The sequence below is a fragment of the Coenobita brevimanus genome, chromosome 76 (assembly GCF_032717465.1).
Source record: "Coenobita brevimanus isolate Jiangsu-jjx chromosome 76, ASM3271746v2, whole genome shotgun sequence".
In the NCBI taxonomy this organism is placed as follows: domain Eukaryota; kingdom Metazoa; phylum Arthropoda; class Malacostraca; order Decapoda; family Coenobitidae; genus Coenobita; species Coenobita brevimanus.
Genome location: NC_137029.1, coordinates 23,199,683 through 23,218,843, shown reverse-complemented (window position 1 = coordinate 23,218,843; position 19,161 = coordinate 23,199,683). Strand labels below are relative to the sequence as shown.

The following is a 19,161-nucleotide window of genomic DNA, read 5'->3' as shown; positions in this document are numbered from 1 at the left end:
GATGGTGATGATTAGCACCGTACGATTTTCCCCAATTTAGGAGAGACTTTTCTAGCTTGAGGCGTTAAATATAGCCTTCATTAATCCCTGTAATTTTTAGAGATATTTCCAAAGTTAAATAAAATCGTCTGGACACAGCAGGAATAATGTTAAAAAAAAAAAATCTGGTTGAGATTTTATCTGGTGAATTTGGTGACGTATTTTTATTCAAACTATATCCTGTCGATTTTGTTCAGCTTAGGATAGTTTTTTTCGTAGTTGGAATATTACATACAGCGTTAATTAACCCGCCTTTAGTATGAGAGATCTTTCCTGAGTCAGTAAAATCGTCTGTCAGCAGCAATAATAAACTGAAACAGGAATTCACCAAGGTTAAGAAGTTACTGCAAGAGGACCAACACCAGGAAGAATTTTCTCTGAGGTTCTGTTCTTGGTCGCCGGGTTTGTTGCTGTTGCCACGTTGCCTTACTTGCTAGCCCCTCTCAGCCCTAGCACGTGTTTTCTGCATATTGTTTTCATCTGAGTTATTTAAGAGGAGCCTGTGGAGTCACATGGAGAGACAGGCTGACGAATGAGGATATAAAGGAGCGTTGTGGTGTGGATGTGGATGTGATAGGAAGCGTTATGAGGAACACACTGAGGTGGTTTGGCCATGTGGAGAGGATGGAGGGTGAAAGACTGACGAAGAGAGTGTATGTGAGTGAGGTGGAGGGGGGAAGAGGGAGGGGGAGGCCAAGGATGAGATGGAGGGATGGGGTGGAGAGGTATATGAGAGAGGGGGGTGTGAGTTGGGAGCAGGGCAGTGAAATGGCGGGGGACAGGGCGACTTGGAGGCGATTTGTTTGTGGCCACCTCAAACGGGATTGAGGCGTCTGGCAATAGATAGATAGATAGTTTTCATCTGACGGAACAGGATTACTTCCACATCGTGAATACCGTGTCGTGGTTGCCTGAAATTCGGTAATCCCAAGTGATGAGGTAGGAATGAGTCTTCTTGGTTACTAGTCAGTCAACCCTGCAGTCTTAAATACACCTAGCTGAGAACCGAGTTGAAATGGGGTAAGGGATCTTTGTCAGATATCAAACACTGTATAGGCAATTTTTTTTTAACTTAACGAGAGCCCCCTAGAAAGTTAGTTAAGGTTATACTTTAAGGCGTACAGAATGATAAAAAAAATATCAAGTTGAATCCTTTGAAACCTATAACATTTTTTTATTCATATTCCATAATGACGATTTTATTTCAGACTTTTTGAACTGGAGGAATTAGAGCATTCATTTATCCCTGCACAGCCAGAAATCTCCCTCAGACTGAAGAAAATCGTCTGTAAATAGCAAGAATTAAATCGAACATAATACATCATCGGAAAAAAGGGTGTAGTGAAATCGTCCAGACAGCAGGGATATCATATAAACAAAATCTTGTTCTCCCAGGTGAATGAGGTTCCCTTTACAAGTTTCCGGGGGAGCGCGGTAGCTCGGTGGTAGGGTGTCGGGCTCGCAATCTTGAGGTTGCGAGTTCGCGCCCCGCCCGGTGGCTGCTATGCTGGGAGGGGTAGCGCTCTCCTGTAACCCTAGCAGGGCTATATGATCTGATGAGGTCTAGCTCGGGGATTAATCCCCTTACAAGTTTCCTCCACGTGACATCGGCAGCCTTGTGTGTGTGTGTGTGTGCAGACCCCTTTACATTAAGATAAATATAAAATGCAAAACGATGATGATGATGATGAAAACTAAGGAATATGTATGAGAAATTCTCATAAACTTTCTCATGAATGTTTATGAAATCGCCGTTAAATATAATAAATATAATGAAAGGACAAAAGTTCATAATAAAAATACCATGCAAGAGAATATCCACAGGCGTAATTTATTTAAAAAAAAAATGACGCAGGATGATGTGTTAGAATGCCTCGTGAAAAAAAAAAAAAAAAAAAACGAAAATGTTCTGTGTAAAGTAGGTGGAGAAGCACTGGACTAGAGCATATATAGGGATAAAATATGCATGTGAAAAAGTAGCCCAGGAGTAGGTGTAATATATAAAGAATAAGAAGAAAATGACCAAGGAAGATGTTGAAAAGCCCTCGAGAAAGTCACAAAGTCGAAACTGATAAAAATAGATGACGAAGTACTTGACTGGACAGTATAGTATGGTAAAACCCCACCTGTGAAGAACATATATTATTTGTAATTGGCAAAAAAATAGATACTAAGAAATACGTATTAGAAAAGCCTCGTAAAAACCACAAATTCGAAAATGCACCATGAAATCAAAATAAGGGACGAAGGACTGGAGCAGAGCGTATATATATTAAAAAAAAAAAAAAAAAAAAAAGCTGAATGTGACAGGTGTGGGTAATATGAAGACGTAACGCCTGTCCCATCATGAACACTCAATTCAGTGCAATTCACACCTCCGACGGCATAAAGATAAAATAAATTAAATTTGCACGTTGTCGATATGGAACTTGCAGACGATTCCGACTGAGCACAATGGAATCATAATCTGTTGGGATAATTCCTGAATGGTGATAAAAAAATGCCCTAACCTCAAATAAAAATGGTCCTGTCTTTCCTTCCGCTAATCCAGAGTCTGACAAATGCTGTGTGAAGAGCGGGGGTGTGCCACATGCGGTTGCAGTTTTATTTCAACTATAGCTTCATTGTTTCTTTCCACTTACCAACTTTTTTTTTTTCGTACATTTTCCAAGTTCTAATAATTTTTTGCCTGTGTTATAGGGATTTATTTGTAACCATTGACTGTGTATAACTTGTTTGTTGTGGGTGTGTTGGAAGACCCACCACCCAGAGTTGTTTATGTACTCTGTACTCTGTGCGATGTATTTATTTGTTTATTTTTTACATTTATGTGCTGGCAACTCCGGCACACATGTGAGTTCAGTGTTGCCAGGTTAGCGACTTTTTTTTTTCTGGATGTAGATAGTTTGACCTCCATTAAGTGACGTTTTTTAATATATAGGTACAAAAAAAAATAGTGGTAATCCAAAAAAAAAAAAAAAAAGGCTGATAGCTTTTTTTTTTTTTTTTTTTAGTTTTCGCAGTAGATATTTTAACACTCATGGCAGTTCTTTCTTTTCCATCTTTTCTTTCTTTGTGTGTGTGTGTGTGTGTGTGTGTGTGTGTGGCGGGAGGGGCGGGGGGGCATACTAGCTATATTGTAGAGCAAATTTAGCGGTGTATGTGAAGTTGGATATGGCAACTCTGACTCGGCCATGTTACGAGTTCATCCCGCAGCTGTGTTGGTGTGAATGGGGCAGGTGTGCGGTAGTGTTGGTGGTGCTGACGGTAGTGGTGTCAGTGGTGTGTAGTGCCGTAGTGCTGAGCTGGCGTGTGGCAGGAGGGGTGTGGTCCCTTCGCTCTCTCTCAGTTCTCTTCGTTGCATGTATAGTGTTACGTAGTATAATTCTTGTAACTTAGCTGATCTTGGGGAGGGGGGAGTACAAGAGAAGAAAGTGATCCCGTTGCTGCCCCTCGATTCTCAAAGATACTGACATGCACCGAGTTATATGGTATGAGTATCGATTTCTAGTTACGTGCATAAGGTTGTCTAGTACGGGTATTTTGACTGCTGTATCGGAAAAAGCACAAGACAAGAAAGTGAACCCGTTGCTCCGTGTCACATATATCCATTAGTTACGTGCGGAGGGTAATTTAGTATGAGTATTTTGACATCTCTGCACTGGAAAACAGCACATGGCAAGAAATTAGCATAGATCCTTAACCAAATTTCACTGTCGAGTGATGATACAGTACAGTTATAAAAACGTAAGTTATTCAAGGAAATAAGAGAGATGTTACTGTGCTTATTAATCATACCTATTCGAGGTCATTATTAATCTCTTCAACCCAAGGACGTCTTTTGTTTCAGCGAGCTACACAGCTTAGGACTTCCCCAATAATGAAGGGGTTTTTGAAAGTTATATCTAATCCCTCCATTAAAAAAACTCCGAATGTCGACAAAGTTGTCAGGAAACGACGAGAATGTCTATATATAGAATGTGCCATCGCTGTAAAGAAGCACAAGGATATTTACCTAACGCAGAAGAGATGTAGATGATATAAACAAATATTAACAGTAAATGGGGTTGTAGTATACAAGTAGGGAAACGATGGCATTGTGCGTGTTGAGTGACGTAGTATAATTTAAAGATTTCAAAGATTTATGGAGGGAAATTGCGATCGACCTTTGTCGAGGTATATTATGGCTGCCCAGGTGGTTGTGGCCTTGGTGAGTGCAATGGTACAGTCACTCCAAAAATATCGGTTCACACGACGCGAAGCAGTGTGAGACACCAGACGATGGCAGTTGGAAACTGAACGACGATTTTTCTTTTTTTCATGTTCATAAACTTGCTTTCTTAAAGATGCTGTATATGGCTTTTGTAACATTTTCTAGCCCGTATTGTTATTATATGTTTAAAATTACTATAGATAATTTATTAAGAATTCCTGAGCTATATTGATCGTTTCGGATATCATCGTACCCTACTTGCGCAATACCTTTTGAGGTGACTGCAGGTGTGGGGGCTCTATGATGAGCCGGTTTGGAGATTTTGTAACAGCTTCTCCTTGCCTATTTATTATGCTCTTCACATTTCAGTATCCTTTTGTGACTACTTCGATTAAATGAACGACAATAATAGTCATATACACAATATAATTGCTGTGAATGGTTGGACTATACTAATACGTTTTTGTCAATTTTACACAGCATTAGGGCTATATGTGAATGGAGTTGTATGGTGACTCAGTGGTTACTGCGGCCGCCTCACGAAGAGCGTATGCTCAGTCGTGGTTCCAGACTCGTGCCAGGAACATTTAAAGCTGGTGCCGGGGATATGTCATTCAGTTGCCAGCATAATCCTGTGTTCGCGCCCTGTTAAATGTGGCACACAACTATAGTCATTGCAGCACTTGAACTTTACACGCACTGCGCTCAATAGGCGCACCTTCCTGATTCGTACATGACCAGCATGAGGAAAAAACACGTTGATCCTGGGAGTCATTCACCAGGGAGAAAATCCGTTCCTTCAGTATACGCCATAGGCTCATGGGATTAATGTTGAGACAGTAACTAATGGCGAAATACGGAAATTCAAAAAGCCAACAGACTCCTGTATGAAAGCACGGTACCCTATATACGAGTATATCTTGTGTCAATATGACTCACTCACCATGTTAAGGAAGCTTCCTAACACCTCCTCCCCACTGATTTATTTTTGGATACGGTTGGCTAATATTGTTTTGTACGTTATACTGTATATGCAGAGTATGGTAATATTATAATGATTTAAGTGACAGGGCAAGCAGATAAAATCACTCAGGAAATTACAGTAATATTATTTCAGTAACACAGAAGGGGACGGCAGGGTGCAATAAGCAAAATAAATCGCTTAGGTGGTGTTAGGGAGCATCCTTATCCGACGGGAATACGGACCTATGAAGAGACAGGAGCTTCCGGTGGTCAGTTGGGTAATGGGTGCATTTGCTTATCATGACCCGGCAAAGCTCCATGAATGACTTAGAAAAAAAAAAAAAAAAAAGGAGGGGGGGGAGGATAGGATAAAAAGTAAAAGGTGTGACTTGATCCTCGCGATTCAGGATATACGTATACTTCTGTTCGAGCTTTGAGTTCATTCACGTTAACTTGGCGTCCCCTCTAGACCGGGAGCCCAGGGGGGTTAGGGTAGCTGGAAAGCTAACCAATTTTCCTGTGTATAGCAATGTTCTACATACTTCCCTATACAGAGAAATGGATTTCTGCCGGTCACATACTGGTGGGCGTGGTCTGCAGGGTCAAAAACAGGGTACTAAAATGTTAAGCTAGATCAGCTCATGAGCTAACCAGTTGAAACCACTCTCATATTGTTCAGCATTGTCCACTGTATGAGAAATCACCACTGCCAGAAATTTTCATTGGTGGGTTACCTGCGCCAGAAACATCAATATGGCCATGTCCCTTAGCTGCCATCGATCAGCTCATGAACTAACCAGGTGAAAAAAGATGTTCAGCATATTGTTGTGTATCTAAAATGACTACTGCCAGACATTTTCAGTGGTGGGATATCCCTGGCAGGTGCCTCCAAAAACCCCACCCCCTAAACATACCCAAACCACCTCATAACCTAGCCCTCCCCGGGGGGGGGGGGGAGTGCTGGTTTTTCACTGACTACTGCATAAGAGCGTTTTGCAACCTCATGGCATTCGACAAAGTCAAAGGTATTGCACTAACACTTTTGTGACAAATGAAACAATATATGAGAAAATATAAGAAAAGATAACTTTACTCCCTCTCATATCAGTTATTAATTGTTAATTTTGTTACGGCATACATGTTAATAATTAACCTATCTCACCCTCCTCTTGATCTGAATCAGAGTCCTCACTCCTTGGATCATCTGATTCGTGCAGCTCATCAATATTTTCTTGCTCATGGCCAGTCTTGCCATCACTCACAGTAACAACCAGCTCATCATTGCCACAGTCGACCTTTATTTCTGCCTCTATGTTGTCAGTAGTGCTAAACAGACTATCTGGAGTTGCAGAGCCCTTAAAGCAGATAGTTTGTAGTCTATTGTTGTCATTTCCGGACCATCCATAATTAAGTGGCGACAAACCATCACCAGGAGATGATGCTGTGGCTCGGGTCCGTATCACCGCAACATACTGAGTTCAGTGAATCTTCATCTCGAGGGTTCGGTGAGTAAGCAGCAACATTGCCAAGTTAACCTGTTCGATCTTTGCAAGGAGATTCTCCTTAAATGCAGTTAATGGCACATCCCTTGCTACTTGCGCACTGTGATGGATCACATGTAAAAACAGACAAATCAACCTTGTTGACGAAAATTCAGTCAGTGCGCACAGAACTCGTAATGGAGTCAGACTTACCACAGAAATATACACAGGAATCCAATGAGTACTCTCGGTAGTCCTGGTTTGAATTCTTCAAGGATGTCTACAATATTGAATACGTTGATGTATCTCTGGGTGTTTCCCATACCACAGTCCATTATGATGTTTTTCATGGACCACACCTCAGGGCGTTGCTGTCCAAGTGCACCAATAAGGATCAACAACACATCTGTGTCTCATGCCCTCACGATTATATGGCTGGCTGAGATATGTGCAGCATGAAAGTCTATGAGTGTGTCTGATTCTTCATGGTGGCCCTGGAGGTGTGGTAGCTTGGTAACAAATATTACATTCTGCAGCTCATCAGGGACATACTGGAAACACTCACCATCTTGAGAAACAATTACTGTTTTTCCCCCAGAGATGTTCCTGTAGTGATCCTTACTCCATTCATGCAGGAGAAATTTCCCCAGTTCATTCTTGAAAACTCCATTGGCATGGAGTTTTTGCCCACTCCGTCTGTTATGCTAGGTGTTTTTAGGTCGGCTTCCCGTCCTATCAACACTTAAGTTATAACTGGGTTCTTTTTCTAGACCGGAGCTAGGATACAATATGAGAGGAACAGGGCATAAAAACTGGACAACTATGTACACGTATATTACTAAATTCTTTAGGCCAAGACAGGCAGACAGTTACACAGGACTTTATACAAAGTCAAGACTCGGGCTGGCAGATAGGTTACGTGTATCACGCAGGGTACTTGCAGCCTCGAGGGTATAAGATAGACACTGTGCTTGAGTTAAGATGGTACACACTTCAGTCTAGGGCTGCATATATTTCAGTCTTTATGTTCGTGTCCCGTTTCACTTGAGTGGAGTTAGAATATGATTTCCAGTTTACAGAGAGGGATGGGTAGGCACTGTCACTAGAGTTCTGACCTGGACACTGACTGTTATCTCTCACTTTTCACCATACGGACACTTTGCATCACAGTCACTATTAAGTGGGCGAGGGGGAGGGAGCGAGCCGGGTAGGGGCCTGGGGATTCACAGGGGTCAGCCAGGTGTCGGCAGAGTCCCTGCAGGGGTCCTCTCGTCCAGAGACCATGGGACTATTCACAGAGGCGTCATCTCTCGTTGTGGACTGCGGTCGGGTGTGGTGAAGGGCCTCTCTGGCAGGACTGGGCACAGGGGTCTGGCCCTCAGGGCTAGGGCCGAACAACATTTGTATTCACTCCTGTAGATGACCAGTGGGGGAAGGGCATCGCCTCTTCTCGGGACTGGAGAGGTCGCATCCCAGGGTACTGGGGGCGTTGTTGAGAGCCCGTCAGCTGCGGTCTCTCCCACTGCTCTGCCATCAGGGCAGGAAAGCGGCATTGCCTTCAGCAGGAGTCCGTCAGGTGTTGGTCTCTCTCTGGTGCCAGTTGGGTGGAGTATAACCCCGGAGACAGTACAGGACCTCTCCACCAGTCCTCTAGTGGGAGGTTCTCTTGGGGGCTGCCTCAGTCTTGTGGGATGGTGGCGCGACTCACTCTGCCACCGGAGGGTCGTCCTCAGGTTGTGAAGTCACAGGGGGTGAGGGACTTTTGTGGCGTCCCTCCCTAGTGCTGCTGCCTGCCGTCACCAAGGTCCCTTGGGCAACAGGAGGAGGGTGGCTACAGGACGTCCCTTTCCTGTTGGTGCGGCAACCGGCCGTCACTGGGGCCCCGACTTCCTGACGGGACTACAGACAAAGTGTGGCTGCCAGCCGTCACTTGCCTATGGGCGCGGCTACAGGCCGTTGCCAAAGTCCCGCACGAGGGGTGACGTGTAGACGAGGAGTGGCTACAGGCCGTCTCCTGGTTACTGGTGCGGCTGCTGGCCATCACAAATGTCGTGCCCCTCGAGGCAAATGCAGGAGAGGAGACGTACTGCTCTCTCCCCGCGTGCGGCTGCTGGCCATCACGGGTTCTGCAGGGGGGGGGTGGCACTTGGAGCGGCTACAGCTCGTCTCTTTATATGCGCGGCTACAGGCTGTTGCTGTAATGTGCAACTACTGGCCATCACGGTTGCACAGCTACAGGCCATTGCTTTGTTTGAGGGGCTACAGGCCGTCTCTGTATTTGTGCGGCTACCGGCCGTCACTGGGGTGCTGCCTGGAGCTGGTTTTGTAGCTCCACCCCGATCCTGGCGAGGGCTGGCTCGGCCGAAGGGTAATGCACCCAGACTGAGATGTTTGCGCTGGGTGCACTTCATGAAATAGGGGTACGCAACCATGTGGGACGTATGTCAATATCACATGGATGCCGCGTGTGCCCTGTATACCCCTCTGTTGTCACCTCCTGGGGGTGTTGTGATGCCCCCGGTTGCCACAGCTGATATTTCACTCTCAAATTGTCTTATCAGGTCCCGTGATGATGTACAGCGAATCACCTACTCCATGTAATTTCCTCTCACTGTCCTTGATCAAGTTTTCAACGTACTTGCCAAGGCCGACAAGAACTTCAGTAACCCTTCCTTTGCATAGAACAGATAGGATTGATCGAGCAACTGATGCATTTCATCCACAACTGAGTGAAGAAACAATCCCCCATCATAAACCTGAGTATGTTTCTGTGGTATGTCTGACGTCATTACGGGTAATGGTTGCATTGAATCAAGCTTCATCAACAAGACTGATTTGTCTGATTTACATGTGATCCATCGCAGTGCGCAAGTGGCAAGGGATGTGCCATTAACTGCATTTCAGGAGAATCCCCTCGCAAATATCAAACGGGTTAACTGTGCAATGTTGCCATCTACTCACAGAACCCTCGAGATGAAGATTCACTGAACTCAGTATGTTGCGGTGATACGGACCCGAGCCACTGCAGCATCTCCTGGTGATGGTTTGTCGCCACCTAATTATGGATGGTCCGGAAATGAGAACAACAGACTACAAACTATCTGCTTTAAGGGCTCTGCAACTCCAGATAGTCTGTTTAGCACTACTGACAACATAGAGGCAGAAATAAAGGTCGACTGTGACAATGATGAGCTGGTTGTTACTGACAGTGATGGCAAGACTGGCCATGAGCAAGAAAATATTGATGAACTGCATGAATCAGATGATCCAAGGAGTGAGGACTCTGATTCAGATCAAGAGGAGGATGAGATAGAATAATCATTAACATGTACAGTCATAAGAAAAAGTATCGTTACCCCCAGGACCGCTCGATGCTAAACGAACGTTCGCTGGGCTATGTGGGCGGGTCTTTGCTGTTCGCCCCTCCCTTATCTAATGTTGCCATATCACAATCCCATTACAAGAGTTGGAATAATGAGCAAGAATGAGCCACCTGGCGGGGAAATATATAGGACGTGTTTGCGTTACCCTGAGCGCCCCACCGGGGATTAATAATGAAACTCGGCAGGTTTATTATTTTCCTTCTGTTCAACACTTATTACCTATAGAATACAACAAATAAATTATTTTGAATGGTATTAAATCTATAGGCATCGACTGTGTATCTGTGTGTGTGTTTAATGACAGTCTAGCAGGGGTGCACGAGTACATTTGTTTGCTTTAGATTGGTGGTTAAATGCTTCAGATGGATGCTTCTGACGTCTAGAGACTGTTTTGGAAGCAGGAGGTGGGTATACAAAATATCAAAGGAATGAGACTGAACATGTATTATTATTTTCCTTGTACTCAACATTTATTATATGTAGAAAGCAATATAAATCATTATTATGCTGAAATTTACTAAGTTGGCTTGTATCGGCTGAAGTACTATCATACGTCTGGCATGGGTGCACATACTCATTGCCCGTCTGCATGTGTGTTGCCGACTTCAGACCGTTCGATGATATTTTTATTTAATGACTTCGGTGACGGATAATAAAATGTATTGTCTCTATGCACAGAGGCCAAACGATCTCATAGCTTTTATTGCCTGCAGCACAAATTCTAATATCTGTGTCTCCCCTATCCGACATGGACGGGTTTGAGGTACAAACTTTCCTGTCGCGTCATTCCACAACACTTCGTCGTTGTGTCATAGTGCATAGCTCCGAAGAGTAACGATAGTTTTTCTTATGACTGTATGATGTAACAAAATTAACAATTAATAACTGATATGAGAGGGAGTAAAGTTATCTTTTCTTATATTTTCTCATATATTGTTTCATTTCTGTCACATAAGTATAAGTGCAATACCTTTGACTTTGTCGAATGCCATGAGGTTGCAAAACGCTCTTATGCAGTAGTCAGTGAAAAACCAGCACTCCCCCCCCCCCCCGGGGAGGGCTAGGTTATGAGGTGGTTTGGGTATGTTTAGGGGGTGGGGTTTTTGGAGGCACCTGCCAGGGATATCCCACCACTGAAAATGTCTGGCAGTAGTCATTTTAGATACACAACAATATGCTGAACATCTTTTTTCACCTGGTTAGTTCATGAGCTGATCGATGGCAGCTAAGGGACATGGCCATATTGATGTTTCTGGCGCAGGTAACCCACCAATGAAAATTTCTGGCAGTGGTGATTTCTCATACAGTGGACAATGCTGAACAATATGAGAGTGGTTTCAACTGGTTAGCTCATGAGCTGATCTAGCTTAACATTTTAGTACCCTGTTTTTGACCCTGCAGACCACGCCCACCAGTATGTGACCGGCAGAAATCCATTTCTCTGTATAGGGAAGTATGTAGAACATTGCTATACACAGGAAAATTGGTTAGCTTTCCAGCTACCCTAACCCCCCAGGGCTCCCGCTCTACTCCATCCCCTCTCACTTTATCGTACCTCAGTACCAGAATAAGACAACATTACGGCTGTGCCCTGCATCCTCTTCATAGTACTTTTACGCGACTACCACCGTATTGTACTGTTAATTTACTGTTTAACTACTGCATCCTTTCCGTAGCACTTTTTTGTGCCTAGCACCATATTTTAGTGTTACAATCCTGGTACAGCTCAGCATCCTAGATGGAAAGATGACACTCATACCTAGTTGAAGTGGACAAAGGATAGGTGGGATGTCATTCCTATATCATTAACTCCTGTAAGAGAGATTTTCCCCCAAGTAGAACCATGCAGCCCATAGGTAGCGGGAATAAAACAGATAAATAAATTAAAACTGAAGGAGTTAATGGAGGTGTATTTAAATTCTGCAGCACGACAGCCTTTCTTGATCTGAGTAAACTTAGTCTGGAGTTAGCAAAAGTGAAAAAAAAATCGTTCTAAATGGGTCAGATCAACCAGTTTGGGTCGGTGAGAGCAGCGACAATAAATAAATAAATAAATAAACATGAATAAGTATATAAATAAAATAATAAGTTTTTTAGTGGACATGTCTGAGAAAAATCCTGCTGAGATGGACTACCTCAACCGACGTGGGAGGAGCAGTAACTACCGTACAGTTGGTGTGTAATAATAATAACCTATCTATATTGTCAGACACCTCAGTCCCGTACGGGGTGGCCACAAACAAATCGCCTCCACGTCGCCCTGTCCCCCGCCATTTCACTGTCCAGCTCCCAACTCACACACCCCTCTTTCATGTACCTCTCCACTCCATCCTTCCATTTCATCCTTGGCCTCCCCCTCTCTCTCTCCCCCTCCACCTCACTCACACTCTCCTCATCAGTCTCTCACCCTCCATCCTCACCACATGGCCAAACAACCTCAGTGTGTTCCTCCTAACGCTTCCTATCACATCTGCATCCACACCACAATGGTCCTTTATATCCTCATTTGTCAGCCTGTCTCTCCGTGTGATCACAGGCTCCTCTTAAATAACTCATTTCCACTTCTCTCACTCTTGACTTGTGTCCTTCCAACAACATCCAAGCTTCACTTCCATACGTTAGAGTTGGTATCACAATACTGTCATGTAGTAACTTTTTCACTTCCATGCTCACTTCTCTGTTTCTTACCACTGCTTTCAAGGAACCAGCAACCTTTCTTCCTTGTTGTACCCTTTCAAGCACTTCACCCTCTAAACTTCCATGCTTACTCATCACACGGTGGCTCAATCGGTAGAGAGGTGGCTTGCAGTCCTAACGGACCCAGGTTCAAATCCCGGCTGGGATTAAATCAGGCTTTACTGATCTACCAGAAGACCCGCCGACATGTCGTAAAAATACCCCCGCTAATACCAATGCACCAGTCCTGTATAAGACAGCCCTAGCATGTATTCAATATGGACGATGGGTGTTACCACTGAAGTGGTGACATGTAGAGGTGTATGGTATGTAGGAGGACGGCTGGGCCTTGATAGCAGGCTGTGAACCTATGCCCAGAGTCGGACATAAAAAAAAAAACACATACACTCCCAAAGTACTTAAACGTACTCACATTTTCCATTTCCTCACCATCTAACCTCACTGTACAGTTGAGCAAGTAGACAGTGTGAAAAAATATTAAGGTATATGGAGACATCTGGCAGTTCCCTGTAGTAAGTCCATGTATCTTATGAATGAATCGCTCAGAACCTAGAGCTTGTGTAAGGTGGACCATGATTGGCTGAACTGTTGAGTGGTGGTGAATCAAATATTCTCATCTTATTATACGTAAATCAAGGTTAATAACTAATAAGTGGCACAAAACAATGTATAGAGAATACTACAGTATTTAACCCGCGGCGTCCCATCGACGTACTTCCATGTCCTCACGTTATGTCACTGCCAATCCCGTTGACTTACTTCAACGTCCTGCAATTGCAAGGTTCATAATTTCCACAATTTTCAAAATTCGCGCGAGATTTTCGGTTCACCCACGTACCCAAGCCTCCCCTACCTGCCGCCAGGTGGGCAGCGTCCTAGACCCCGCGTGACCCACGCTCGCCCTTGTCTCGGTCACTCACCTGCTAGCAGTGACCCAGGTCAGACATGGCACGGAAAGGTCTCTCAGACGAGGAAATTGCATCCGCCCTGGAAGCCGTCACTGGAGATAGTGATTCTCCACTTGACAATGATGTGGTGGATCGCAATTACGTCCAGCCAGAGGAAGAAATAAGTAGCAGTGATGAAGAGGTCCCTTCGTCCCGAAAAACGCGGTATGTGACATACCGTAAGGCAAGGGACGGCCAGCCTGCTCCCCAACCACGTGCACGGCTATCTCTCCATCCCGAATCTGATGAGGACGATGAGGATGACGGCGGCTTAGGACGTGATATCGCCTCGTGGTTGGGAAAAGAAAAAATATCACCCCGAGGATCAGAAGGTGGGGTGAGAAGACGTATAAGGTATGGTGAAAGTCTTTTGTCTGGGGAAGTGGAAAGTGGTGTGGTGGGATTGCTGGGTGAAAGGGAAAGTGTTGTGGCGGCAGCGCGGGGTGAAAGTGAAAGTGGTGTGGGGGTAGTGCTGGGTGAAGGGGCAAGTGGTGTGAGGGAGGCAGCACGAGCACGTGGTGTGAGGGAGGCAGCACGAGCACGTGGTGCACGTAGGCCTAGGGGAGAGGAGGTGGAGCCACTCCCCAGCACGTCTTTCGCCCCACAATATTCCCAAACTTCCTCCCCACAGCCCCAGGATGTGGGGAAAGGAAGGAAAGGGAAGGGAAAGGGTAAAAGAAAAGGGAGAGGGAAGAGAAGTGCGAGTGATGAGAGGCGCCGCTCTCCACCTCCCCAACCTCCCCCACCACCCTCACCTCCCCACTCTGACAAAGGGGACGATGGGGATGTGGCTGGAGACGGTGGTGTCACGTGGAACTGGGAAGATGGGAGTAATTTTACTCCCATCATTCACCCTTTCACTGAGGAGTGGCGGTCTGGTTGCACGGCTCCAGGTGTGCATGCAGGTTCGTCTAGGGTGGATTTTTTCCACTTGTTCTTTTGGGAGGCGTTTGTGGGGCGCATAGTTGAACAGACTAATATATTTTCACGATCACAGCGCCATGAAAGTGAACGTTTGGGAACCACGAGCAGGCATTCCCAACAATATGACTATCCCGTTACAATTTCAGAGATGTTCTTATTTTTGGCCCTGGTTATCTTGATGGGTGTGGTAAGGAAAAACCAAATTCCTGCCTACGGGACAACTGACCCAATGATCCTCACACCTTTCTTTGGAAAGGTGATGAGTCGTAACAGATTTCAGTATATTCTCGGCCGCCTCCACTTTTTTGATGCAGAAGATCCAACCAATGCAAATAACACCGATAAAATGAGGAGAATTAGGCTGGTATTTGATCATTTACGGGAAATGTTCCGCTCCTCATTTTATCCCTACAGAGACCTCGTCATAGATGAGTCTTGTATTGTGGAGAGGCAATATTTCCTTTAGGCAGTACATACCCAGCAAGAGACACCGTTTCAGGTTCAAGATCTTTGTTAAGTGTGACTGTAAGACTGGTTATGTGCAAGACATAGTCTTGTACACGGGCGCACAGACAGATATAACAGAAGATCGGAGTATAGGACTCTCTGGGGCCATGGTGAAGACAATGATAGAAGAGTACCTTCATCGTGGTCATGTGTTGTACCTGGACAACTGGTACACTAGCCCTCTTCTCGCTAGGTTCCTCCACCAACACGACACCGGAGTCTGTGGTACAGTCAAGAGAAACCGTCGCCATATGGTCAAGATAGGGAGGAAACTTGACAAGAACGAGGTGGTTTTCTTCCAGGGCAATAACATCCTTGCCACCCTGTGGAACCACAATAGGGAAGTTTGCCTCCTATCAACTGTTCACAGCCCCCTGATGCACCGCACAGACTCCGTGGATCACCGTAGCGAGAGGAGGCGCGACGTATGGAAACCCGAGTCTGTACTGGACTATAATCTGAACATGAGGCAAGTGGATCAGTCAGACTCGATGATTTCCAGTGCTGACTGTGCCAGGACCACGATGAAGTGGTACAAGAAACTCTTTTTCCACTTGCTCGACATCACGGTCCTGAACGCCCACTACCTGCATGCCATGACCACCGGAGTATCTGAGACCTTTGAGGGGTTTGTGAGGGAGCTGGCACGTGAAATAATCGCCAAGCATGCCCAGGACAGACCCACACACCGCACCCGCACCCCCATGGCTGCCCAGACTCCCCTTCGTCTTGCAGGACGCCACTATCCCAGCACAATCCCTTCCGACCCAAACCGTCGTAAACCCCAGCGTCGCTGCCATGTATGTAAGCACTCGACAGTCAGACCATCCACTCAGAGAAAAGACACAAGGTACGAGTGTGTCGAGTGCAATGTTGCGTTGTGCCTTCAGCCTTGTTTCAAAGAGTACCATAATTTCCTACACGACTGAAACTGTATGGGATGGCGAAATGACGCTCATTATAATGGTAAGGCCAGTCAGTAGGTGCTAAGTCAAATATAAAGTTGAAACGGGTGTTATGTTTTCAGGAAAGTAATGTATAAGTTGAGAATTAGTGTAAGTTGAAAGAAGTGATATCAAAACTACACCCACTGTGTAAATCTGCGAAAATATGACGCTCAGTATAACACTCTGGTCAGTAAATATGTGATAGCAAGAATGTAAAGTGGAAACGGGTGTAATGTTAGCATGAATAAAACGTATAAGTTGAACAATAGTATAAGTTGTAATAATTGATGTCACGAGTACACCCACATTCTGGTCAGTAAGTATGTGATAGGAATTATATAAAGTGGAATTTGTTGTAATGTTAGTAGTAAGGTATTTTATAAGTTGATTACTAGTGTAAGATGAAACAAATGATATCGCGATAACACTCCCTGTGTAAGTACGCGCTAATATGACGCTCAGTTGAATCGTAAGTTCTGAAATTATGTGATATCAATTATATCAAGTGTAAACATGTGCAGTGTTAGTGGAGAATTATTATATAAGTACAAAAATAGGTTGTAAGTTGAAATAGTAGTCATAGCGACTTCACCGTGTGTGTTATTATGCGCTATTATTAGGCTATATATTTACGTAAGGCCTGAAATTATCTCAAAACAGTTCTATAAAGTTGAAAAGTGTATAATGTTATTAGGAAAGTATTATGTAAGTAGAAAAAACACAATACGAGTTGAAACAACAGTCACAGCGAGTTCACTCACTACGTAAATAAGCACTAACATTACGCTAAATGTTATCGAAAGGCCTGTGAATACGTAAAAACAGTTCAATAAAATGTAAACTGTTATAATGTTATTGTAGAAGTATTATGTAAGTAAAAAAAATGATATGTATCATGATTTTCGAATGTTAGCGATTCATCGTGACGAGTATGCCCGATTTTGCTCGTTTCGCACGATGGTACAATGCTTATTTCTGCTCTATTTTTGTATAAAATCCAATTTACTCTTTTATCACATGTTTTTATGTTTGTAATAAATACATATCTACTTACTTTCATTGGTTTCCCAGACTTATAATACCATAGAAAACGTTAGAGGCTCAGACCACCTACGGAGAACACGGTGCCAGGTGGGACCAAGGCATACCTGTTTAGGGCAATTATGGACCCCGGGGAACAATTTCTTTGTGACTGACCATTGTTTCTGACCAAAAGCGAAAGTTAAAAAAAAAAAAAAAAAAAAAAAGGGTCAAAAAATGGTCGAGATTGGGGGGTACCATTGGTGAGAAAGTGGTCGGGACGGGGCGGGTTTATGATCGAACGTGGAATATAATAGAATAATAAGCGTCAGTAATCTGTAAAACGTAACTGGCAATATAGCACAGAAGAGCAGCATGTCAGCTGGTAGTTTTGTTTATTCATAATATTCGAAGCAGTGGAAACGAAGCCTAGTGAATCAGATTAACAGAAGTTGACCTCTGACGAAGAGAACTGGCAATGCTTTCTTGAAAGAATGTAATATTGGTATTACATTTCATAAATATCAAGGGTTATTATGCGCTATGACACACGATATCTGTTAACGTGCATAGGCAGTGAACTAATACTAAACTACAGTATTTGTTGTCTCACTACCTTTTATATTTCACTAAATATATTACAGTAACCCCTCCAATATCCGGATCAATAGAGCCATAGGCAGGTCCGGATAGTGGTCCTGTCCGGATATTGGGCCCCAGCTTATGGACTAGTACTTACGGACCCTAACTCTGAAAAACACCTATACATCTCCCTCTGGACATGCATAGCACCTATTTAAGACCCAAATCACACCAATAAGGGACATAAAAGACTGAAATAAATGCAAAAGAACCATAAAATGAGGTTTTAGAGGTGAGTTTATACAATATTAAACATTCTGGGTACTTACAAGTCCCTTGGTCTTGCACTGGTTTGAACCGCCAGTTTGCAGTCCACAGTTAATCCTCTGCACTCTAAATTCTAATTTCTTAACACTGCACAACACTGTAAATTCCTGTGTGTTCTAGTGGCAAGGTATTGCAGTTTATTCACTGTTTATTCACAAAAAACAAGCACCTGTGGCTTGCACTGTTATGAGTATCTGCTCTCCATCGGAGTTAAGCTGTGACTGTTGATGTTGGTGGGGTAACAGAGTTGCCAGATCGCAACAGCCACATTACCAATCTCCTCAACTTTCATTGTCAAATATAACTTTTCATTACCAAATTCGTAAAGCTAGCATATATTCTTCACTAATTATATATACAAGTGGAAATACATGTAATCACTCTCCTTATAACTAACACCATGTTGATTATTTTCACACTATGTAGGGTAGCAGATTAATCAGAGAGAGCAAACAATCCACCATCTCCATCCTGTGTATCCTCATACATGTGAAAAATCCATTTGGTAATGCATTATTCTAATGCATTACCAAACGAATTTTTCATTACCAAATTGGCCCACACTTGGTAATGAAAAATACCAAATGGCAACCTGACAGGGGAGGGGGGAGGGGGATGGAAGGAAGGGGTGAAGGGACCATGGTGTAACAGCTGTTTGGCGCCAGGCGGGAATTTCAAATTATGGGAGGGAAAAAAAGTCAGATTTTTTTCGAATTTTTTGCAGTTTTTGGCCCATTTTGGGAATATTGGATCCCAGGAGGATTATGTCCGGTTAGTGGGGATGTTCGGATATTGGGCGTTCGGATATTAGAGGGATTACTGTATATTGAAATAAGAAAAGAGAAGACTGTATTAAGCCTGTAAGACCTTGTAGCAGAAGGGAGAAGGAAGTAGAGAAGGACAGCAAGCACGAGGAAAAAGAAAGAAACGAGGGACAGTTGAAGAGCTGAAAAGGACTGATTCAGGACCAAAGGGGTGCCAAAGCCCTTTAACCCGTCACGTCCCGAGCCTTTCCGCACCTATGACATCCCCCAGTCCCGAGCCTTTTTGGAAAAATTTTTTTTCTTATGAAACTTCCGCTTAGGTCGAGAAACTATGGAAAATCTTGAAGAAAGTTGTCTCTGCAGTCTA

General features: G+C 44.0%; 1 protein-coding gene across 3 annotated transcripts in view; it reads left to right on the top strand.

Annotated features, from left to right (window-relative positions):
* LOC145408285 (synaptic vesicle glycoprotein 2C-like) overlaps positions 1-19,161 on the top strand; it is a 359,002-nt gene that overhangs the window by 56,996 nt on the left and 282,845 nt on the right. For 2 of the 3 annotated variants that reach the window (XM_080279057.1, XM_080279055.1), the window contains exon 1: positions 12,199-12,254. The exons of the other annotated variant lie outside the window; for it this stretch is intronic. In XM_080279057.1, coding sequence (XP_080135183.1) covers positions 12,206-12,254 — 49 coding nt within the window. In that variant the 5' untranslated portion in view covers positions 12,199-12,205. Of the gene's footprint in view, positions 1-12,198; positions 12,255-19,161 lie in introns of those variants that run through there. 3 annotated transcript variants of the gene reach the window in all.